Genomic DNA, 21,993 nt, shown 5'->3' on the forward strand with positions numbered 1-21,993 from the left:
GTCCACCACATCCTTCACAATCCCCAGCCAGTAGTACCGGCTCTGAATGCGGTGCATCGTCTTCTTCTGGCCCAGGTGGTTCCCGATCTCGGTGAAGTGACTCTCCAGGAAGACCTGCCGCCTGCGCTCGGGGTCCACGATCACCTCGCGTTTCTCCTCTTTCTTGGGCCCCACGTAGTACAGGCAGCCACCTGCGGGCGGGACAGCTTTGTTTCCCCATGACGCTCTCACAGCTGTTTCCGTGAGGGTGACATCTCCCAAAAGCAGCAGAGCTTCGTGCTAAGCCCCCAATACAAACCGAGGGCCCCCACTTACACAGCCAGTCCTCCTCCAACGGGGGTCCCAGCACCCGAACGAGCGCCCCAAATCCCCACGTTTCGCCCCCAGAGCGACGCCGAGATAACGGCACGGCACCCCCCCCCCCCCCCCTTGGGCTACCATCGGCAGAGCCCCCCAACAGCCCCCCGAGGGCCGCCCCGGTTCCCACCATCGACGACGAATTTCTGGGCATAGCGCTTGAGGTTCTTCCTCTTGATGGAGCAGAAGCTGGGCGGGAAGCAGCCCTCAGCCAGCAGCCGGTAAATGGCCTCGAATTTGCTGCTGGGGACGCACGGTTCGGCCGCCACCACCACCTCCTCCTCGGCCACCTGCAACGACGACTCCATCACCGCCGTGGGGGGGGGGGGGGGGAGAGCCGGGCCGGGCGCGTGCCCGACGACCGCCCCGCGCGTGCCCGAGCGCGTGCCCGGCCCCGAGGGAAGGAGGGAGGAGACGAGGCCGCGCAGCGCAGGGATCGTCTGCAAACAGCCGCCCCGTCCGTGCGCGCCCCGAGGCACGAACGACGCCTCGCCGCGCGTTGGGGATACGGCGGCCGGCAGTGATGGCGGTGGGGCTGCAGGCAGCGGCGGGCAGGAGGGCCGCAATGGCTGCAATGGCCGCAATGTCCGCCTCCTGCAACGCGTTCGTGTTGCGGCCTGCAATTTTACCACGCTCCCTCACGTGCGCCGGAAGTGCTGTGGCGGTGTACCCACGTTCCGGCTGGAAACATGGCGGCGGGCCGGGAGTTCCGCTCCTGCGCCTGCTTCTTCTCCTCCAACATCTTCGTCGGGCGCTGCGGGATGCACGTCTGCTACCGCGACGAGCGGCAGCTCCGCCGGGACTACGGGCGGGTAGCGGCGGGGCGGGGAGGGGCTTTGGGCCCGGCGTTGGGTTCGGCCGTTGACGGCCCGTGTCGTTGCAGGCGCTGAGGGAGCGGGGCTGCGGCAGCGAGGAGCAGATGGCGGCCGTGCTGCGGGAGGTGAGCAGGGCTGCGGGAGGGACGGCTGGATGCTCCTCTGCCCTGTTTGTGCTGCCTCCAAAAGCCCGCTGTGCTGCGAGCGCCGGAGCAGCCGGGATGGCTTTGCTGTGCCGGGATGGGTTTGCTGTGCCGGGATGGGTTTGCTGTGCCGTGATGGGTTTGCTGTGCCGAGATGGGTTTGCTGTGCCGTGATGGGTTTGCTGTGCCGTGATGGACGAGCCCGTCCCGGCAGCACTTAGCGCTAATCCCCCCTTGACAAGTCCCGTCTCCCTCCCAGGAAACGTCTTCATTGCGGACAAAAGCCGCGCTTGTCAGGACATAAACCAGACCCGGAGCGATTCAGGAGGTGTCAGAAATGCCCCGAAAGGGCTGAAAACTCACAGCTCCCCCGAGACAGCCGTGGAAAGACTTCAGTTATTACTTAAGCCATCCATCATGGTGCAAACGTGTCTCAGATCCCTCTTAGGCATCTGGGTTTTTAAATATTTACTCATCTTGTCTTGACTACAGAAAAACAAAAGCACGTGCTTAAAGCTCCCAGAGGTGCCCTGAACTGCAATAACTGCTATAGAACAATGAGCAGATAACTGCAATAACTGCTATAGAACAATGAGCAGATACCCGGGGTTGTTTTAGTTATCCTCTTCTTAGTTATCCGTTCTGATCCTCCAACACGACGTTCTGTTGTTTATTCCTAGATTGAAGCAGAAGTCCAGAGAAGAAAACAGCTGGTTCATCAGTCAGCGGAGCGCCAAGCCATCATCTCCCAGTGTTACAAACGAAAGCACTCAGCAGTGTACACTCTTCAGGTAGATCCTGTGTTTGAAATCTGGTTTGCACTCAAGGAATTGGCTGTGAGCTTATATTTGCAGTCGGAAACACCTTTTATCATCGAGAGTGTTGTGCAGTTCCAGAGCTGGACTGAATTAAACAAAACAGCTGTAGCAGCCCAGTGTGTTCTCCAGGCAGGATTCTGCTGGATGAGGGTCATTCTTTATGGACTCTGAACCAGCACCTGGTCCTGAATGCAGAATATCATTAATAATTGTGAGCTAATGCATCACTGCAGCAAACAGGGTCTGTGGAGTGTAAGGGACAGCCAGAGAAACCAGCTCAGATAATCAACTAATTACTCTCAGCTGAAGGGTGGGAACAGGCTGCTTGCCCTGCATGCGCCCCACTGTAAACGCAGCCCTTTGTCATGGGCTGCTCTGCTTTGGATTTCCTGATGTTTGACAGACTTGTTCCCAGATTATCCGTCATACAAAAATTCTCACAGATTTACTGCTCCAAAATCCTTTAGTAACAAGTTTTGCCATTGGCTGTCACTATTTGTGCAGGAAAATGCTTCCAGCAGAGCTCTGTTGTGTCGAGGCCATGAGAAGATGGTAAATCTTGTAGGAATGTCTTTGCACTTACCCCTTGGGTGTCCATAATGCGAGCCAGGCTCTTTCCCAATGCACCAAGAATAAATCTGGCCAGTTATACTTAGAAATACCCATGAACTACAACAAGACATAACTTAATGGCAATGTTTCCTGCCACAAAAGTAACCCAAGTGCGACTGTCGGCCTCGCTCCCTAGGCTTTACATATTTTCCTGTGTGTATGTGGAAGTCCGTTTCCCTCTCAGACTGTGCAAGCTAATTGTGCTTCTGTTTACATTTGTCATCCTTCCCTCGACACCAGGATTCATTTCTGGCCCCAGGTTTTCTAGAGATCGTTAGATACTGCACAGCACCAGATGCTAATCTCCATGGCCTCCTGCGCTACACCGAGTCCTTCTCAGGTACAGAAAACAGCCCATCATCAACAAGGAACACCCATGTGATGCTGCAGCTCCAGTGATGGCTGCTGTTTCCAAGCCCTGTCTTTGACAGCTCGGTTTTGATACACAGCCAGGACAAGCAGGATGTTATTTTCTGCTTGACGAGAGTCTCTGGAGAGGCAGTATTGTGCAGCAGTTATCTTGTGGATGAGATCCTGTTTTCTGCTTTTCCAATCCCAGTCTGCTGATGTCTCATCAGAGGCTCTCGCTGCAGCAGGGCTGGGGTTTTGCTTGTACCATAACCTCACAGGGGAGCCTGCTGTGAAGGAACACTGTTAGCTTGAGGGGCTTGGTTTTCCCTCCCCAGTGCTTTCCCATTTCAGACAATTCCCTTCGGTTAGTCTGAGCTGAAATATTTTCAGTCTAGTTTTCAGCCTTTTAAAGAGATCTGGGCTTTCCGCTTCCCTGGTGGCATTGTTGAAGTTCTCTCCCTGCCAGAAACACGGACAGAATTTGGAAGGGAAGCTGCAAAGTTGCCTCTTTTTCTCAAGACAAAAAGAAAAAGACAAACGTGTGCGCACAGGGCTCCTGTTGGAGTAGTTTCCAGGCACATTACTTTTTCACACTGTCTTTATTGCAGCTCCTATATCCTTAATACTGAGCTCCCCTTAGACCTTTAGGGCTCTACCCTGAAAGGCAGCACAGATGGCCCGGCCTTCCCAAAAAGCTGGGCTGCACAAGTAAATTCCCCATCATCTGAATGTCCTTGAGACCCTTTCAACCATGGTGACTGACACTGATGAGTTGTTGATTTACTGCCCTCCCTCTGCAGCTTCTGGGCCCTCTCAGAGCATTTCCTTGGCACCTACAGCAGGCATTTAAATAGGTGCCAAGTCTCACAACTGGATGGGGAAGCCTGGAAGCAAAGGGTCAACATGAAAAATGACAAATCCATCCCAGAGCTGATGCTGAGGAATGGTGCCAGCTCCTCGAGCAGCCAGAGCACAAAATATGAGTGCTGTGTTCTCACCTACACCAGCACAGTCTACCTAGAAAACACAACAGCCAAGAAGACTTTCCTGTTGTTTTCCCCAGCAAACACAGTCTCCCTTTTCTTGATAGATAAGCGGATCTTTCGACTCCCAATATTCACAGAGGAGTTCTGCCAAGCCTTTATCGAGGAGCTGGAGAACTTTGAGCAGTCGGACATGCCTAAAGGCCGGCCCAACAGCATGAATAACTATGGGGTAGGACTGACCAGCTCTTGTGCTTCTTTAGGGGGAGTGTTCCTGAACACGCTGTTTACCTCCTTGCTTCACAGTCCTTTCCATTCCAAACTGTCTGTAATTTGAGTGCAGCATGGTTTGAGTACAGACTCTTTGAAATGAAAGGCTTGAAGGAATGCATGTTATTTGTCCAGAGGCAAAAGAATGGGCAAAAGCAGGAAGAAGGGGTGGGATCTGGTATCTCAAAGTAATGAGCACCTTGCATTTAAGCAACATGCATATAAATCAAGGAGTATGTTTTTAAGGGACACTCAATTTTTGATCTTACTCTGTTCACCATCACTTTCTACCTCGATCCTCTTTCCTTTCCCTGTACCTGCTGCTCTTTGGTTCTTTCTTTGAGCAAGCAGCAGAGTTATTGCAAGAGTGCAAGGCAGCTCAGCAGCTGCTCTGATGAAGCAGCAGATGTACCCAGCTGTCGGTCAGCTGTTCTCATCTCCTCTCTTTGGGACAGGTTTTACTCAACGAACTGGGGATGGACGAAAGTTTCATCACACCCCTGCGTGAAAAATATCTGCGTCCCATCACAGCCCTGCTTTATCCTGACTTGGGGGGCGCCTGCCTGGACAGCCATAAGGCATTTGTTGTCAAATACTCGCTGCACGAAGATCTGGATCTGAGCTCTCATTATGACAATGCAGAAGTCACCCTAAATGTTTCACTGGGAAAAGACTTCACGGAAGGCAGTTTGTACTTCGGGGATTTCAGACAGGTACTGAGCACATTCCTCATCCAGACTCTGCTTCTGTTCCCTTCTGTCCTCCAGTTTCAGGGCATTAACCGTGTTCTAGAAATGCCACGTCCAATCCCAACCTCCCTTTGTTCCAGGATCCTTCCCCTGTGCCAAACTACACGGAGGTGGAACACGTGAGAACCCAGGGGCTGTTGCACCGAGGAGGGCAGATCCACGGGGCGCTTCCCATCGCCTCAGGGGAACGCTGGAACCTCATCATTTGGATGAGATCATCCACCATCCGCAACCAACTGTGTCCCATGTGCAACCAGAAACCCCAGCTGGTGGAGGCAGAGGGCTTTGGAGATGGGTTCACAGAAAGCCGTGAGGAAGATGTACCTGAGAGCGCGGCTCTGTGCTCGGTGTGGTAGCGGGTGGGGGTGCAGCAGAACAGATGGCCTCCAGCTGCCTGCTTCCTTCTCGGACCGTGCTGACAGCCTCGGGTGGGCGTTGGGTCATTGAAGAGGGATCTGTCACCGTGCAAGGTGGCACCAAAGCGGCCCCGCTGGGCAGCCGGCTGCTCGCAATGCTGCTGCTGGGGCTGGCACGGAGCCACAGCGGGGCGATGTGCAAAGCCGCAGCGCTCACTCACTGCAAAGACTGTGCAGGTGTGCGGGGCGAGACCCGCGTTACCCTGTTATCACTTGCACAGGCGGCCGCGCCGACGGGCTGTACGTGGGAAAGAGCAGCGCAATAAACCGCCACGTGCGTTACTTGGCTCTGCCCGCAGGGACACTCCGCAACCGCCTGCGGGAGCGGCCCGGGAGGAGCAGCGGAGCCTTCCCTGGGGTTACGGCAGCATGGCGGCCTCCGCCCGCAGCACCACGGCAGAAGCGCCGCCTTGTGACCGCCGCCTTCGGCCGCCGTTGGTTCCGCCGAGCCCCGGAACCATGGAGCGCGGCGCGGGATCCGGGCGGCGCTTTGTGGTGGTGGCTGACCGGAAGTAGGTGGGAGCCCGGAAGTGAGTTCCCGAGCTGTGTAACGGAGCGGCGGCTGTCGGTGCGGGCGGTGAGGCCCGGGATAACGGCGGTTACATGGCTGGGGGCCGCGCGCAGCTCTTAAAGGGGCCGCACATCTTTTAGATCCTCTGTGGCATTCCCAGTCCGGGACGTGGCACTGAACTCTCCGCAGGTCTCAGCGCATCATGGCCCGCGGGCGGTCCCGGAAGCGGTCCCGGAGCAGCAGCCGCAGCCCGTCGGGGAGCAGACGGGGGGAGCGCGGAGCTACGAGCGGGGCGGCCAACCCGGGGCACGGGGCGAGATCTGCGGCCAGCAGGGAAGGTAGGAGAGCCCTGCGCCCCGCCCCCTTGTGGTGCTGCATCCCCCCTTGTGCCGTGCTGAACTCCCGCTGTGTCTGGCAGGAAGGAAGAAGGAGGTGAAGAGGAAGAAGAAGAGGAAGGGAAAAGGTTCCTCCGCCGACAGTTCGTCCTCCTCGTCGTCTTCCTCCTCCACCTCCTCCAGTGACGGCGACAGCAGAGCGAAGAGACACGGCAAAAGGAAGGGAGGGAAACACAAAGACAGGAAGAAAAGGAAGAAGATGAAGAAGAAATTGAAGAAGAAGTCGAAAGAAATCAAGGAGGAGAGAGGTGTGGGTGAGGCACTGCCCGGCCCTTCTCTGGAGCTGTGGCAGAAGGAGCAGCAGGTGGAGCCCGGGCCAGGTAATTCCAGGCTGAGGAATGGCTGTAGAGTTGAGGTTGGGCACAAAGGGGCACCCGGCTCTTCTCCCTCTGTGGCTCACAGCAGTAAATGTAAGGAGCCAGACTTGTGAGTTCATTGATGAATTTCATTCTCATTTGTGGATGTGAGCTGGGAACAAAGATGCTGGATGAAAACATGCTGTCAGCAGTGACAGCAGTGACAGCACTGACATCCAGGCTGGATGGGGCTGTGAGCAACCTGGTCTAGTGGGAGGTGTCTCTGCCTGTAGCAGGGAGTTGGAATTACATGATCTTAAAGGTCTCTTCCAACCCAGACCATTCTATGATAAAGCTGCTGCCTATATTCATATGGGACGTGAAGCACACCCAGACTGTACCTTGTGTGGCAACAGATAGTGAACACCAGAACAGATAGCAGAACACCAGGATCTGCTGCTGTGTTCCCATCTGCTCACTGCAGGGACAGTGCTGTGGCTGCTGGTTCTGCCAGCACAGCTCTGACTAATGGACACATTCCAGTTTTGACAGATGAGCAGAAGTCCCGGATCCAGGCTATGAAGCCAATGACAAAGGAGGAATGGGACGCGAGGCAGAGTGTTATCAGAAGAGTCGTGGATCCTGAAACAGGGAGAACCAGGTATGGTTTGCTTTGAGCAGAAGAGAGGTCATGGATCTGTCCATCCCTATCCAGGTTGAATGGGGTGGGATCCTGGCAGATGTGCAGTACTGCCTGGAGTCAGGTCCCCCTCGGCAGCATGATCTGCCATGCAGGCCCTCTCCATCAAACCTGCTGCAATTGACCCTGAAAGTGGCAATTTTATACTGTGTAGTATAAAAAAAATTTCACCTTACAGAGCTGCAAAATGCCCTTCCCAGCCACGGGTGCCCCAGGTCCAGTTAGCACCCAAGTGTGAGTGGGGAGGGAGTGGGTATGTTCCCCTTGGAGTTACAGACAACAGGCTGAAGTCCGTATAGCTGCCAAGTGGAAATGACCCAGTTTGTAACAAGCTGCATCTTCCAGCAAACAGAAAACATAATGGTGAGGGGAATTGGGTATGACAAGTCCAGTCTTAAAATAGAAGGCAGGCTGCAGGGCTCAGGGAGGTGTGGAACTAAGGTCGGTTCCCTGTAAAGCATGTAATGAAGAGAATTAAATTCCTGTTCGTGTTAGGGGGTGTGAGCTGCCTTTGATGATGCTGGAAATACGCTTGGGTGTGATGTCCCAATCTGGTTGCATTCCAGGCCAAAACTGGCTCCTATTTGAATGGCCCTGCAGCTCCTTCAGGCAGCCAGGAGCAGACCTGAATTCAGTGGGGGGGGAAAAGAAATAAAAGTTTTGCAGAGGCTGAATCCGCTGCTGTTGGCAGAGAAGCTTCTGCAGATGATGCAGGAGATGCTTCTGTAGAAGGTATTTTCTCCTGCAGTGTGCAAGCATGACTGGCTCAGCACACAACAGATGCAGGGCCCTCAGCCTTGGACAGAGCTGGTTGATCCCTGCAGGGAGGGGGGGGCTGTTTTCTCAGGGTGCCACAGCTGTGCTGTCTGCAGCCTGCTGATGTTCATCTCGTAAGTGCAAGGGGAAAACTTGCTATGCTATTTAAGTTTGATAGGGCCAAAATGTGTTGTGGTTTAACCTGGCAGGTTGCTAAGCACCACACATTTGTTCACTCACTCCCCTCCTTCCTAGTGGGAAGGGGGAAGAGAATCAGGGAAAAGAACAAGGTGGAACTCGTGGGTTGAGATAAAACTATTTATTAAGATAGAGGAAAGGATAATAATTATGACAAATATATATAAAAGTATGTATAACAAGTGATGCACAAGCAATTGCTCACCACCCCCCCAGCTGATGCCGAGCTAGGCCCATAAGCAGTGAGAGGTGAACTCCCACCCCCTTCAGAAGTCCTTCCCCTGGATGCTGTATGGTATGGAATATCCCTTTGTCCAGTTTCAGTCAGCTGTCTTAATTCTGTTCCCTCACAGCTCCTTTTGCCCTTTGCTCTGTACAACACTGCTTAGCAGACACTATAAACATCAGTGTGTTATCAGCATTGTTTTTCTCCTACAACCAAAACATAGCATTATACCAGACACGCTGAAGGAAGACCCATCCCAGATGAAACTAAGACGAGATGGTACCTGATAGAGTATCAGGGGTTGGGGCACCAGCCCATCTCATGGCCCTCAAGTGCCCATCCCATACACTGCTGGAGCATTTTGTTCAAATTTTGTTTTCCTTGCACATATTGCATGGGGCAGGGGGAACCAGTGTGGCTGCCAGATAGTCCTCATGCCTTGTGGTCCTGTGCTTATCTTCCAGGCTTATTAAGGGAGATGGAGAAGTGCTGGAGGAGATCGTCAGCAAGGAGAGACACAAGGAGATTAACAAGGTACTGGGGCTGATGGCTGGGTTGTTTTGCCTCTCGGTGGGCCCCACCAGGACAAACGGAGTCCTGGCAGCCCTGCAGAGGCCCCAGCCAGTGAGTGCTGTGGTCTTTTGTTCTGGGGAAGGCCGTGCTCTGAGTGCCCATCTCTCCCCTTCCAGCAAGCCACCCGTGGGGATGGGCTGACCTTCCAGGTGAGAACAGGGATGCTGCAGTGAGCCTGTGCTGTAGTGGTGCCGTGGACCTGTCCTGCTGCAGGCACAGCCCTGGTACACTGATGAGCCGGACCTGCAGGCAGCATCACATCGGTATGCTTCCCCTGGGGCAGTGTCCTTCACTCTGTAAGTTACTGACTGGGAAGGAGACCATAATGGTTCATCTCCTGTTAAACCACTTCTCTCCTCCCTCTCGTGACCGGGGCCAGCATGGCTGTAACGCTGCTTGCCCTGGTGACCCTTTTAAGGCCTGAGGAGCTCAGCAGCACAGAGATGCTGATGCCTTATCTGGGCTTTCGTTGGCAGGAGCTGGCACAGGGTCTGCAGCAGGGCTGCAACACTGGCAGCTGTGTCTTCCCTTCAGGGGCTGCTCCATCTGCCAGATGCACTGAGAACCTGGGGGGGCAGGGGTTTTGCTCACCCATTGTGTGGAGAGGAGCCTTTGCCTTGCTCTCTTCCTGCCCTTTCCTGCAGCGCAGGCCCCATGCGGCAGCAAGGCTCTGAGCAGCTTGGGGCCCATTCCCACAGCAGCTGTAACACAAATGGATGTTGTTTTCCCCCACTGCAAAGGCTGCACATCTGCAAACTTTAAAAAAAGACAAAAAAAGAAGCAGTGGTTGTAGGACAAATGAGTGCTACAGGACTGTTCTGCACAGGTTTCCATGCTCTGTTTGTTGCTCTAACCCCCCCATTAAAGTGGTGCCTGCTCACATCCTGGGCTTTGTGACTTCTGTTTCTAGAACCTCCCAAATAAGCAGACAGAGACGAGCCTTCCCATTTCTTTAATCTGTGTAACTCACAATGATACTGTACACAAAGCACACCCAGGCGTTGGGACAATGCACTAACAGCAAGGAGGAGAAGGAAGTTGTACAGAAGGTTGGTCACACGCAAGCAAGTCGTCCGCACGGCGCTGTACACCGCGCTGTGCCCTCTGGCGGTTCCCCACGCACCCACCTGTCACCCCCACCCCATCCCAGAGCAATATTTTATAAATAAAATATAATTAACATTGTTGAATATAAAACCGACAGTCGAGGTTATCAACAGGCAGAGGATGGGGAAGGGACCGTAAGGCTTCTAGAACTAATAGGAAATGCAGCAAAGTGGCAATACCTGAAGAAGGGGCTGCTACAGCAAGCACGGTGGCTGCTGGCGGAGCGGCGGCGGCGGTGAGCCTTTGGCTGGTTCCTGCTCTCGGCTCGCGGATCGGACACTGTAAACGTTTTTGGTATGAGAATTTCACCTCGTCTGACGGTGTGAGCAACCCAGGAAAATGACTCGGAGTGAATGCGTGGTTTTAAAGATTTTAAAGGGACAGCGTCAGGTACAAAGTCTGGCCCGATTGTTTGGGGAATACAAAAAGCTGCTTGTTAGAAAAAATCTGAGCTCCAAGGCAGAGTTTGATTCTGATGGAAGCAACTGAAAAAAGAGAGGGGGAAAAAATAGACGAGAAGCCTAAGGCAGCCTGTGCAGGGTGTGCTGTGTTGGGTGAGTGTGGGAACAACATGGGCCCCAACAGCCAGAGGGAGGCGGCCAAGCAACTCTTCAAAGCAAACGAGTTTTTTGTAACAAGGATAAATTAGGTCTTGAACCTGACAGTGCCCCTTTAGCAAAGATGGAATATACGTGTGTGTTCCCCTCCCTGCATCCAAATGGATCCTCTTCCAGACACGTGGAAAGGCATTGAGTCACATGCATCGCTCTCCAAAACAGCTCAGAACAAACAGGTTATAAACACAGAGATAAACTATTGCTATTGTTCTTTGAGTGAGTAGCTCGTTGATCTTTGCTTCGGAGAGATGAGTGCCAGATGGGGGTGGCTGAAGATAGACTGATGTAAACTGTGATGGACTGAATTGGTGGAGAAAACTCATTGGCATATTTCCTGGTAACTACACCCACGTCACCTGGTATTATTGCAGCAATAAAGGTCCTGCTCTACAATTGCTTCTCCATGTTGGATTTGCACAATGGCAGCAGATGGGAGGCAAGGAAAGGACCTGGGAAATTTCAAGAAGCTGAAAAGAGGGCGAGGATGGAGCGCTATGATTGTCAGTCTAACTGGTCAGCAGCTGCTGGGAACGTGAAGTGATGGAGAGGTGAGTATAATATTGCACTTCTGCATTCATTGAGAGTTACATTAAAGTTGGTCCATGAAGTAATTGCTTTGTACATAATGCCTGAAACAAAAAGCTACATTTTTAAATATGAATAAACCCTGAAGGCTCCAGTCCCTCCAGCCATTTCTTCCTCTATATAAATAAATAACTTTCAATTTTACATATCCGCTTTTGACGCTGAAAATTTACATTCGCCTCTTTGTTTTACACTATCTACACGTAAGAAGATGTGAACATCTCGTCAGCACTGGAGAACGCACAGATTGCGCCTCACCTCGGTGGAAGGACTTTGAGGAAGGAGGAATTTTGCAAAAGGCCATATCCAAATTTGCAGACGTTATTTTGTGACGTGGTTTGGTGACTTCACGGGATGGATCGTGGCTTGGCTTCCTACTCGGATGGCAACTGTTTGATCGAACATTCGACTAGCAAAAAAAAAAAAAGCTGGGACAATTCACATTGGTTTTAAACCCAGTAAGCTCCGGATGTACATTCAGAGGGAGCTCAGCTGAGTCCACAGAAAGGGAAGTCAGTTTTCGGTAATAAAAGTCATCGGATACATTCTGTAATTGAAGGACTATCAAAGAGAAGTGGTTACGCGGTGTGCGGTCAGGCTGCAGGACGGGGAGCTGCACTGTGTGGGCAGCAGCCTCGGCTCAGCACTGTCCCTCAGTCAACCCAAAGCGCCGTGAGCACCAGGTCTGAGGTGCCCAATGTGAGATCTGCCTACCGTGGCCCAGGGCCGATGAGCAGAGCAGTGTTCACAGTGCTGCGTGTCTCAGTGAGGCCGTCCTGCGCTTCGTATTGAAACAGTTAATAAAATGAAGCAGCCGGTCTAAAAAATTTTGTTATAAATAAGATCATCGGAAGTAGAAAGTGATATAAATACAGGAAGGTGCGGTGGGGGAAAGCCAGGTTACACGTAGTCGGGGTGCTCGGTAGGACTATAAAATCTCCATGTGAAGAGGCCATCTGGGAGCCTGTACATGGGCCCCTCAGGTGTGAGCAGGGAGGGAGCCGGACCCCTGGCTGAGGGCACGGGGCTGCGGGGCTCTTTGCTGAGCCCCCACACCAGGCACTGTTCTCACCTGCAGCACAGTGGGCAGCTCCCTCTGCCACGCACAGCCCCGGCTCCAGCAGCGCACCGACCACCAGCTCAGGCACATCCACTGAGAGACACACCAGGAAAATTAAGATATGGCCTTTTCTTACGCTTGCCTGACTCTGTTGGCACACTTCCTTACAGTCTCCTTACTGCTGGAAAAAACTTCTGCACAGGATTATTTTCTTTAAATATATACACATACATATATATATGTGTGTGTGTGTGCATACGTATATGCACATCTATATATATAGATATACACACACACACACCCTGGTAGCAATATTTAATTGTCATGCACTACAAACAGTTGGGTGTAGCTACATGAGATGGTAACAGGTTTCCATTCTAAAAATCATCAGTGCAAAAAACAATGAGGTTTGTACAGTTCAGTAACTACAGGTCAAAGAAGCGAGTCTGGTTCCCACTGAAGCTGCTACTGAACTTGGAGAGAACCCAGGAAGAAGAAAATGTCTCCGAGGTGGGTGTTGAGAGAGTCAGACCCTGCATTTGGATGAGAAGAACGGCTTGCAAATATATGGTGGTTAGTTTTGGAAATAATATATAGCAATAATATTTGGAGATTTAACAGCAAATTAAGTGTCTGAGGCTTGCGACAGCTTAAACAGTTTGTATTCTTCTTTTCAGAGGTCAATGCACTCAATTCCATCGGCTTCTACAACGTCTCTTTAAAAAATAATAGTAGTATCGACCCCAGTTGCTTGGGTGTGAATTTGCCAACATTCTGCTCCTACCAACAGCATCGACACCGTTCTGCTTTGCCACTGCACATACTCCTTGAGAACGTGGCTGAACGTGAAGCCCTCTGGACAGGTAAAGCTCTTGGTTGCTCTGCCTGGCACAGCTCATGCCAAATCCAACACCTGGGGCTGTCCGTGCCGTACGAGCAGTGCTCACTAACCCCAGCTCCATCCCTGCACCAGCAGAGCCCCTCCGGCGGCTCCTGGGACAGCCACGAGCAAATTCCCCAACCTCACCCCCTGTTCTGTGGCTCTGAGGACAGCACTCGGTCACACATATCGGAGCAATGGCTAAGAAGGTGAGGAGGCACGTATTTACAGTCACTATACCTGGATAAGAGAAGGAGGCAGGAAAGAGCGCAATCTTGACCTGGAGACTTCCCCCCCCCCCAATTTCCAGTTGTTCCTTGAGCTCCTGCCACACAAACCTGACGCTCCCGCTTGCAAGGCCTGCACGTTCTGTGTGGGAAACATCCCATCTCTTCCCAGAATACCACGATGTTATGAGAGTAGCACCATATTTACCCCTTCCACATTAACGCCGGCCTCATCCCTCTTTCCTTTTGTTCTCTCCTCTGGTGGCTGCAGCCAACAGTCGCTGGCTCTGGCTCTGCTACTTCTGCCCCAGGAGGCCAGACTCCGGGCGGGATGGTGTGCTACGACCCCAGCACCCCGTGGCGATGCTCATACTTCTTTGGCTGCGTTCCCTGTCCCTCTCCTTGTCGCCATCAGACTGGCTCTGGGTACGCTCAGGGCGATGGCTGGCGCTGCTTCCAGATGCTGAGGGCTGGGAGGAGATGGTCCGCAGCAGGTGGTTCCTTTTGCGTAGGAACTCAGTCTGGCTGGGCAGCCCGAAGCTGCCCTTCCGCAGCGCCATGCGCGTGGTGTTCTTGGCGGGGCGTGAGCGGTGGTTGTACTCCAGCTGGGCCAGGTGGGCTGCATACCCCTCCGTGATGAACTGCAAGACAAGAGGGATGAGGGCAGGGGAACCCATCGTGTTTCCCCAGTAAGGCACTGTGCAGCTGAAGGCTTTTGCTGCGCCAGCTTTGCTGGGGGCGATGCATAAAACACAGCCTTTCAGACATGATAGGTCCTGGTACAGGGGGTGGTTCCTGTCCTCTTAGGATTGCAGAATGACTTGAGTTGGAAGGGACCTTTAAAGGTCATGTAGTCCCACTGCCTGCAGTGCTCAGGGACACCCACAGCTCCATCAGTGCTCACAGCCCCGTTCCCTGACCGTGGGTGTCTGCAGGGATGGAGCACCATCACCTCTCTGGGCACCCTGTGCAGTGCCTCATCACCCTTATTATAAACACTTCTTCCTTATACCCAGTCTAAATCTGTCTCTAAGTTTGAAACCAATTCCCCCTTTCCTATCACACAGACCCTGCTAAAGTCTGTTCTTTCTAACAGCCCCAACAGACACTGACAGGCTGCTCACAGCTCTCCCCAAAGCCCTTCTTCTCCAGGCCGCACAGCCCCAGCTCTCATCCTGTGCTCACAGGGAGGTGCTCCATCCCTCAGATCATTTTTGTGGCCCTCCTCTGGACTCATTCCAACAGGTCCACGTCTCTCCTGTACTGAGGGCTCTACATCTGGACACAGTAACCAGACAGCAAACACCAGCTCATCGTCCAGTGCTAGAGTGACTAAATTCCCATTGCATCCCCATGGTAAGCCTTTGGCTTTCAGGGAAGCACCTTTGGGGCTCAGACCAGCTGGCTCCTACCTGACACTGGCTCTGCAGCTTCTTGGTGGGTCGGCCAACAATGTAGATGTGTGTGGGCGGGAGGCTGATGGAGCTGTACACAGAGATGTCCTTGGTGGATCCATATGCCGCATGGATCCTCATGTGGAGCTGCGGAGAGAAAAAGCAGCACGCGGTCGGAACATATGGGAGCTCCATGCTGCTCAACAGGCAGGGTTTGTTGTTTTTTAATAGCATTTGTGGGAATCTTAGGTCAATAACTTATGTAAGTTCCCAGCTGGATAATGCATCGTTGAGCAAAGCATTAATTAACAGAGCTGAGGATGTTTACAGGCCAGAACAAGAGGAGTAACAGCAACAGCAAAGCAGATCTGCCCTTGCTGCCTTTCCTTGAGGTCCACAGGGGGCAGGGATGGTGCACACTTGGCTGCCTGCTTGTCACCAGGGGAGAGGAGAGCTTTGCAACCCCCTTCAGAGCCAGCATTAGCAGGCAGCGTTCCTCTCAAACGGCCGTGCTGCCACATGCAATACTGCTACTCAGTGCTGCAGGACAGAGGGAGAAGGGACAGGCAGCAAAATACACTGCCTCTGGGGGCAGAGAACAAAGGCAGCTCTTGGACTAAGCCCTCATCAGTGCTGTTCAAGGCAGGGCACACGTGCTCTGGATGCTAGCAGTTAATCCACTTGTCTGACAGAGAAAAGCTTGCTCTATCCAAAGGTTTTCTGACCTCTGTGCGGGGTGACATTAAGACCTCCCTTGGGCTGAATGTTTGGGAGGTGCTCCACGCACCTCTCCAGGCTGGGTGGTGCAAGGCCATTCCCCATTCCCCTCTGCCCTCTCCAATGGGCACCCAGAGCAGCAGGTTACACGATGGGCAGACAGAGAGGCACTGAACAGGTGACTAAAGCACCTGAGGAGGGAAGGGGAGGCACTGCTCCCTCTGTTTCACTTAGCATTTAGTATTAGAAGAACCTGTGATGAAATGGGACAGCACAGAGCAGAAATGACATGATTTAACAGCACGGACACTTTTGTGGAGCAATAAAAGGATGAAAATAAAATGAACAGAGATTAATCTTCCACCGCGGGCTGCATTGCTGCCAAGAGACCGGTGCTGACAGGGGCAATTGGATGAGCAGCAATCTCCACCTGTGCTACGGTCATATTTCAGCAGATGCAGGCTTACATCTGTGATGAGGGATTTCAGGAAGTTGGCCTTGTGCCGCAGTGGGTCGTGAACGAGCCCATCGCAGAATGAGACGATCCCATGGGGGAAGTTGTGCTGTGCTAACCACGCTACCACCCTCTGCTTCTGCATGTCGGGGCGGCCCGTGACGTAGATAATGAGGTAGCCAAGGTCTTGCCAGTGCCTAGAAGAAAATCCACAGACCCACGGATTACAGACCTAGTGCAATGCTATGGTCAAAACAAACCAACCATTCCAGCTCCTGCTGCTCACCTTACAACGTCGACTGCTCCGGCGCGGACTTTGGGGTCGCTGCCCATGATGGATACACTGGCAGCAAAGGAGCCGTCGATGCTGAAAACCACAAACTCTGTCCCCTTTGGCAGAACTGTGATGTAGCTGTCTGCGTATGTGTGGTCACCCCTGGAAGGGAAACAGGTACTTCCAGTCCTTGATGTACAGAGGTTCCTTCAGAAGGTATCACTGAGGACTGAAGTGCATCGCAAGCCCTGAGCAACACCCAAACCTGTCCCAGAGCCTGTAAGAGCCACACCACCCTCTGTTCCAGCAGTGATGGACACTGCAGGAAGGACTGTGTGACAAAGCATGGCTCAAAACTGTGCTCTAGAGCCCTACAGCCAGCGTACTTCAGTGACTCAAAGTGCCAGCAACCAGAGCTCAGCTGGAACCACTTAGGCTGTAAATTATCCTGAGTACCAAGTTCTGCCCTTCAAGGACAATTGTATATCATTTAAAATACACTTTGTTGTGCAGTTCTGCAGGAGACTGCAAGGCCATACACCTACGGCTGCAGAAGGCCTGCTCCTGCAACCAGAGCTCAATTACTATCCTACTGATGATGTAAGAGGCAGAATAAAACACAGACCTTCCTCTTACAGCAGCAGAGCACAGTTTTGTTCCCATTGCTAGCAAACGAGGCTCTGATCGCATTCAATAATCAGAGCTGCCACACAAGGAGGGATCATATTCTAGGTATCTATTTGTTATGGGTAACAGGTCTATGGCTTTGTCACGCAGCCCAAGTAGCTTGTTTAAAGCCTATTGTATCCTGTCAGAAACTAAGCCACGTTCACCCAAGGTACCTCACCTGACCACCATCTTGACAGGGTACACGCCAATGCCCAGGCGCCGGTTCTCAGGGATGACATAAGAAATTCTGCCGCTGCTGTTGCTGATCTCAGTGTCGAAATAAACCCACTCTCCTGACGGAGGCTGGGTCATGATGTGAATGTCCACCTGGGAAGACAGCGAGTCTGGGTCAAACACAGCACTGAAGACAATGATGAGCAGTAAAACAGGCCGAGGGTGAGGATCTTCCATCCAAGCCCTTTTGGCCTGGGTGCTGCTTCTGGCCTTTGTGCCTGATCTGAGCTGGGAAGCAATGGAACACTGCAATGCTGGAATGAAACCTGACCTCTGTGCTCAGTGCTGCTCCTGGTAGAAGCTGCCACACAAAATGAAGCAGGGGAACCTGATCAAGGGCAGTAAGCCCAGGCAGGCAGTGAGGGAGCACTGCCCAGTGCTTCCTGTCCCTGTCCCCCATTCTTTTCACCACCACCTGGTGCACAATCCCTATAATAGACGGTACCTTTTCTCCTGTGAGTGTGACCATATCTAATGGACCGTACATAAACCTTCCAGTCAGGGTCTGGGGCCCATCTTCATTAGCAATGGTGTCATTTATCCTGTGGTTGGCTGTGACATTCTACACAAGACAACAAGGTAAAAAGCAAAACCAAAAGGTCAGTCCCATGAATTCACTGATGAAACATCCCCCAGGGGAATGCCAAACACAACCAGGCAAATTAGAGCATGGATTTCTCCCCCCAGTTCATCCACAACTCTCAGCCCCTCTATTTGACAGTACTCCCTGCTCCTGCAGGGGCAGCCCCTTACCCGCAGCTTCACGTGTGTCCTCTTACGGAGCCACTTCTCGCGGGGCTTGGAGGGGGTGAAGACAGACACCTCCTTCCCATCCAGCTCCAACACGCTCGAATTCTCGTGCCTCATCACCTGTGGGAGGACGGAGCCCACCAGCACATCAGTCACTTGCACAGTACCCCTTTCCTGCCTGAGCTCTCTTCATCTCCCCAGCCAGCCCTGCCTAAGGACAATGCCTTGACAGAGATAGCCCAAGTTTACTGCTGGGCATTTGGTTCATCAACTAGCAGGTTTTAGAAGTTCCTCCCATAAGAGAAGGGAAAATAGTTTTCTTTTGAACTAGCAAAGCCTGTGGCCACCACTGCCTTAATCTTAGTTGGGGTGCAGGTAAAAAAGGAGGGTTAGACTGCCAGGAGGCACAAAGTTGCCTCAAACACAGCGAGAAGAGCACTGCAACAGAGCCCTGTCCTTCCTCCAGGCATTCACTACTCCCACCTACATTGCTCTTACTCTCCCCTTTCCACCCAAGAATTGAACACCACAGACCTCAAAGGCTAAGAGGTATCTCAGAGGTTGCTGTAAGAATGAGAGGTGACCCTCTGGAGAATAAAACTATTCAACAGTTTTCTTTTCTGCCTTTTGCCACTGGCATCTGCTGGGAAACAAGCCCAGGTTCACTCCAAGGCTTCTTGGTCAGACTGTCTAAAATCTAACAACAAAAACTGGGCCCAAATTGAACACATGAAACTGCATATGTCCAATAATTCCACGTGGCTCAGCTAGCAACACAGGTTAGAAACAGAAAGGGAAGAATATGGACCTGCAGCAGCAATAGTTATGGGAATTACAATGGAAAAACAAAGAAGCCCCCCCCCTCCCCTTTTTTCCTTTCTTCCTACAGCAGAAAGAGGACCCAGGGGACAGCAGGGGTTGAAGGACCTGTCTCAGCAGGAAGGAGACGACGTCTGTGGACTCCCAATAGCTGGCATGGAAGAGATGGGGTAAGGCGACCGTAGGGAAAGCCGTCAGAGCATCGGGACAGTAGAGAGCGTAGTCGATCCTTTTGGTTCCCCACCACTTGGCAGCAACTGGAAGCAAAAGACCTGTTTAGACAGAGCAGGTTTGGCCACGCGCACAGTCTCTGCCCCAGGGCTCTGGCTCCTGGCTCCAGGTACAGGGAGGTTGCTTCCTTGTTGGTCACACTGTTAAGAGGCAACAACCAACCCAGGGCTCAGTGCCTGCCCAGACCAAGGGAGGAACACACAGGGACAACAGCACTTGAGCTCTCCTTATTTTAAGGAGATAGGAAGGCACCAGAGGGCGGGTATTAACTGGCCACTAGTCCAGACCCCAGGGCTCACATGCAGCCTGGGAAGCCCTGTGCCAAAGCAGAAGACAAAACATGTCTCCGCTGGAGATAGGAAAGATATGTGTGTATTCTGCTCACTGCAGCGTGTGCCCAGATCATCTCCAGCACTGCTTCAAACTCCTTCACCGAGGAGTGAAAGACTTCAGCATCCAGATCTTGGCCACACTGCACAGGATTGGAAAACTGGGAGCCCATGTGAGACATAGAGTCCATCACAAGGCAGGGTGCTGTGGCATGTGCTGCCAGGACTGGCAGTCCCCAGCAAGTCCTTGTTGCCCTCCCAGGCCACCAAACTGCAGGTGGCAGATGTCCAACCTCCCCAGGAGCGTGGGCCATGAAGAAAGTGTCCAAAGGCTCTGGAACTCTGGTTCCCTGTGCAGGGATTTAAAAATACACCGTTTGGGTGGGCAAGATTAAAGAAAACATAGAAAAAAGTTTCTTTCCCCAGAGACAACAGCTCAGGCACAAGAGAGTGGCAACTGCCGTACACAGGTGGCACCATCACACTTCAGCACTGCTTTGAACTCTGCCCAAGTACACATCCTTTTCAGATCCATAACAAGCACATTTCAGCCCAAACCCTCCAGCCCTGATGGCAGTGGAGTCCTTGACTCCTGCACACTCCAGCATGGAAGAGTACCCATGGAAAGAGAAGATGGACCCGTTCAAGACAGCGAGAGGAGGAGCCGTGTTTGCATGCAGATTGCAAGCTGGGGCTTTGACAGCCTTTTTCCTCAAACCTGGTTTTCTCAGTGACCAGTTTTTATGGACTTCTGGGAAGGCTGCAGGATATAAGGTACAATCCAACAAAACCCTCTTATTAAAGGAAATCTAGCCATGAATAGCCATGAATAATGGACCCAGCAGCCCCTTCCGGAGACCTGCTATATCACAGCAAAGCATAGAGACCAACAGCATCAGCACATCCCTACACCCAGCTCTGGTGTGCCAAATGCCCAAACCACTGGGGGCCATCCTAATAGTCCCTGAGTTTCTGAAGAGGCTCCTCCTGAAAGAGGAGATGGGCACTGCTGGATCAACATGACTTATCCAGATCACACAGGCACCTCCTTGCAGCCACTTCTGGCTCCGTGCCTTCCCAGCTGGCAGCTCCTGGTCATGTCCCAGCCTTTCACTTCTCATGCAAACCCTCAGCTTGGGTAACTTCAGAGTCTTTGCACAAGGCGGAGAGGATTTACTCTCCCACGCTCAAAAGACAGTATGAGGGCAGTGGAGGCAGAAGTATCACCCCAAATCTCTGCCTATAAAAGCTCTTGCCAGATGTTAGCAGTGCTATGACTGTCCTTTGGAGCAGAGTGACAGAAGTGCTTGTTAAAATGCAACCAGAAATTGCAAGTGCCCCAGTGAAAGCAGACAGGTTTCTCATGAAGTGTGGCCACTGAGTGAGAGAGGAGGCTGGTTGGAGTGGGTCTCTCCAGAATACCTTTCTTGATGTCCATGTCGGGTATCCGAAGGGCACAGTCTGCATCCTGGCTCGATGGCCCTTTGGGTTTCCTTCCCTTTGAAAGGACTTCGTGTTTATGTTGCCTGTGTCTCTTGGACGAGGTTTGGGTGGGGGATTTGTGAGGGAGTGCGAGTAGGGACAGGAGGCTAAACCCTCTACAATGGTTAGGGTGGTGTTTGGTTTCTAAAAAGTAAAATAAATACAAAAACAAAAATCAAAGCAGAAATCACACTCGATACAGCACATATGCTGCAGGCAACACCAGCTCCATCCTCCAATAGCTCTCACTGAGGAACAAACCTCCTTTGTGCAAGGGCAGGTACTTTCTTCTTGCAGACATCACCTCAAACAGAGCAGAAGCCTCTACACGGTGCCCACAGCCTTTTGGCAGCTCACACTTCCCTAGGGGAGCATTATTAAGCTCAGTAATTAATTATGAAGTGAGTAGTTCATAGCCCTGTAATACAATGTGTTGGGAATGGAGCATCTCTTAAGTTTTCACCACTTTCTGGGATGAAAGTTCAGGCTGAAGTCTTTTCAGTTTTTAAGTCTGTTTGGTTTTCAGAGGTCCCTGAGGACTTTGTGCCATTAAACTCACACTCCAGCTGAAATAAGAACAGGCTGAACTGCTAGCAGTTGTTCCTTATGGTAGGAACAATTGTTGTCGTTCCTTATGCTAGGCTGCTGTTCCTTATGGTGTTTGCTAAAAAGTTATACAGGTTTCTATTAAAAATCAAAACCCTTATTTTCTCCTCACTCTGCTCTGGGACACAGCTCAAAACTCACTGACTCTTGGAGCTGCCCTCTAGGCTACAAAAGAGCTCTATTATCAATGCAAAGTAATAAACAACCTGATCTCGTCCTCCCTTTCAGCCTTATAGAAAGGCTTACTCGTCCCCTACTTCTGTGGATCACATTTACTGATCAACATCAAGCCACACACCACCCTGCATTATACATCCCTTTGGATCAACCCTCACCATACGTAGCAGCCAAACAATGCTCAGAGTTATCAGCTCTTATTATTTTGAACC

The 21,993-nt window shown here is 52.1% G+C and overlaps 3 protein-coding genes across 17 annotated transcripts in view; 2 read left to right on the forward strand and 1 right to left on the reverse strand.

Moving 5' to 3' along the window:
• Positions 1–880: 880 nt before the first annotated feature.
• OGFOD2 (2-oxoglutarate and iron dependent oxygenase domain containing 2) lies at positions 881–5,454 on the forward strand. 3 transcript variants are annotated; one of them, XM_072350773.1, is made up of 7 exons: positions 881–1,165; positions 1,241–1,297; positions 1,996–2,106; positions 2,986–3,085; positions 4,187–4,311; positions 4,805–5,062; positions 5,179–5,454. In XM_072350773.1, exons 1-7 carry the CDS (start codon positions 881–883, stop codon positions 5,452–5,454), a joined length of 1,212 nt encoding a protein of 403 aa, XP_072206874.1. The 3 variants fall into 3 exon arrangements, with proteins under 3 accessions (XP_072206874.1, XP_072206875.1, XP_072206876.1); XM_072350774.1 differs by having other exon boundaries at positions 922–1,169; XM_072350775.1 differs by lacking the exon at positions 2,986–3,085 and having other exon boundaries at positions 1,032–1,165.
• A 520-nt stretch (positions 5,455–5,974) lies between these two features.
• Positions 5,975–10,206, forward strand: ARL6IP4 (ARF like GTPase 6 interacting protein 4). Of its 4 annotated transcripts, none has more exons than XM_072350776.1 (6): positions 5,975–6,091; positions 6,215–6,363; positions 6,444–6,740; positions 7,260–7,377; positions 9,061–9,130; positions 9,286–10,064. In XM_072350776.1, the coding sequence occupies exons 2-6, from the start codon at positions 6,228–6,230 to the stop codon at positions 9,340–9,342; spliced, it is 678 nt and encodes a 225-aa protein (XP_072206877.1). In that variant the 5' UTR covers positions 5,975–6,091; positions 6,215–6,227; the 3' UTR covers positions 9,343–10,064. The 4 variants fall into 4 exon arrangements, 2 of the variants coding, with proteins under 2 accessions (XP_072206877.1, XP_072206878.1); XM_072350777.1 differs by having other exon boundaries at positions 6,039–6,082; XR_011905406.1 differs by adding an exon at positions 10,080–10,206 and having other exon boundaries at positions 6,052–6,363; positions 9,286–9,432.
• A 3,732-nt stretch (positions 10,207–13,938) lies between these two features.
• Positions 13,939–21,993, reverse strand: part of PITPNM2 (phosphatidylinositol transfer protein membrane associated 2) — a 104,788-nt gene continuing 96,733 nt past the window's right edge. For 6 of the 10 annotated variants that reach the window (XM_072350764.1, XM_072350760.1, XM_072350763.1 and 3 more), the window contains 9 exons: positions 20,939–21,142; positions 19,065–19,213; positions 18,141–18,257; positions 17,833–17,949; positions 17,332–17,480; positions 16,497–16,646; positions 16,224–16,407; positions 15,058–15,186; positions 13,939–14,286 (listed from right to left, as the gene is read on the reverse strand). In XM_072350764.1, the coding sequence (XP_072206865.1) occupies positions 13,942–14,286; positions 15,058–15,186; positions 16,224–16,407; positions 16,497–16,646; positions 17,332–17,480; positions 17,833–17,949; positions 18,141–18,257; positions 19,065–19,213; positions 20,939–21,142 (1,544 nt within the window). In that variant the 3' untranslated portion in view covers positions 13,939–13,941. The remainder of the gene's footprint in view (positions 14,287–15,057; positions 15,187–16,223; positions 16,408–16,496; positions 16,647–17,331; positions 17,481–17,832; positions 17,950–18,140; positions 18,258–19,064; positions 19,214–20,938; positions 21,143–21,993) is intronic. The other 4 variants (XM_072350767.1, XM_072350768.1, XM_072350769.1 and 1 more) reach the window with 1 other exon arrangement.

Source organism: Excalfactoria chinensis, chromosome 16 (genome assembly GCF_039878825.1).
Source record: "Excalfactoria chinensis isolate bCotChi1 chromosome 16, bCotChi1.hap2, whole genome shotgun sequence".
Classification (NCBI taxonomy): domain Eukaryota; kingdom Metazoa; phylum Chordata; class Aves; order Galliformes; family Phasianidae; genus Excalfactoria; species Excalfactoria chinensis.

Bases quoted from the DNA above. Each gene is read 5' to 3' on its own strand.
- OGFOD2 (XM_072350773.1), top strand. From the start codon at position 881: ATGGCGGTGGGGCTGCAGGCAGCGGCGGGCAGGAGGGCCGCAATGGCT. The intron at 1,166-1,240 runs GCGGGTAGCGGC...GTGTCGTTGCAG, and splicing joins CAGCTCCGCCGGGACTACGG to GCGCTGAGGGAGCGGGGCTG. The intron at 1,298-1,995 runs GTGAGCAGGGCT...GTTTATTCCTAG, and splicing joins TGGCGGCCGTGCTGCGGGAG to ATTGAAGCAGAAGTCCAGAG.
- ARL6IP4 (XM_072350776.1), top strand. From the start codon at position 6,228: ATGGCCCGCGGGCGGTCCCGGAAGCGGTCCCGGAGCAGCAGCCGCAGC. The intron at 6,741-7,259 runs GTAATTCCAGGC...GACACATTCCAG, and splicing joins GCAGGTGGAGCCCGGGCCAG to TTTTGACAGATGAGCAGAAG. The intron at 7,378-9,060 runs GTATGGTTTGCT...CTTATCTTCCAG, and splicing joins CCTGAAACAGGGAGAACCAG to GCTTATTAAGGGAGATGGAG.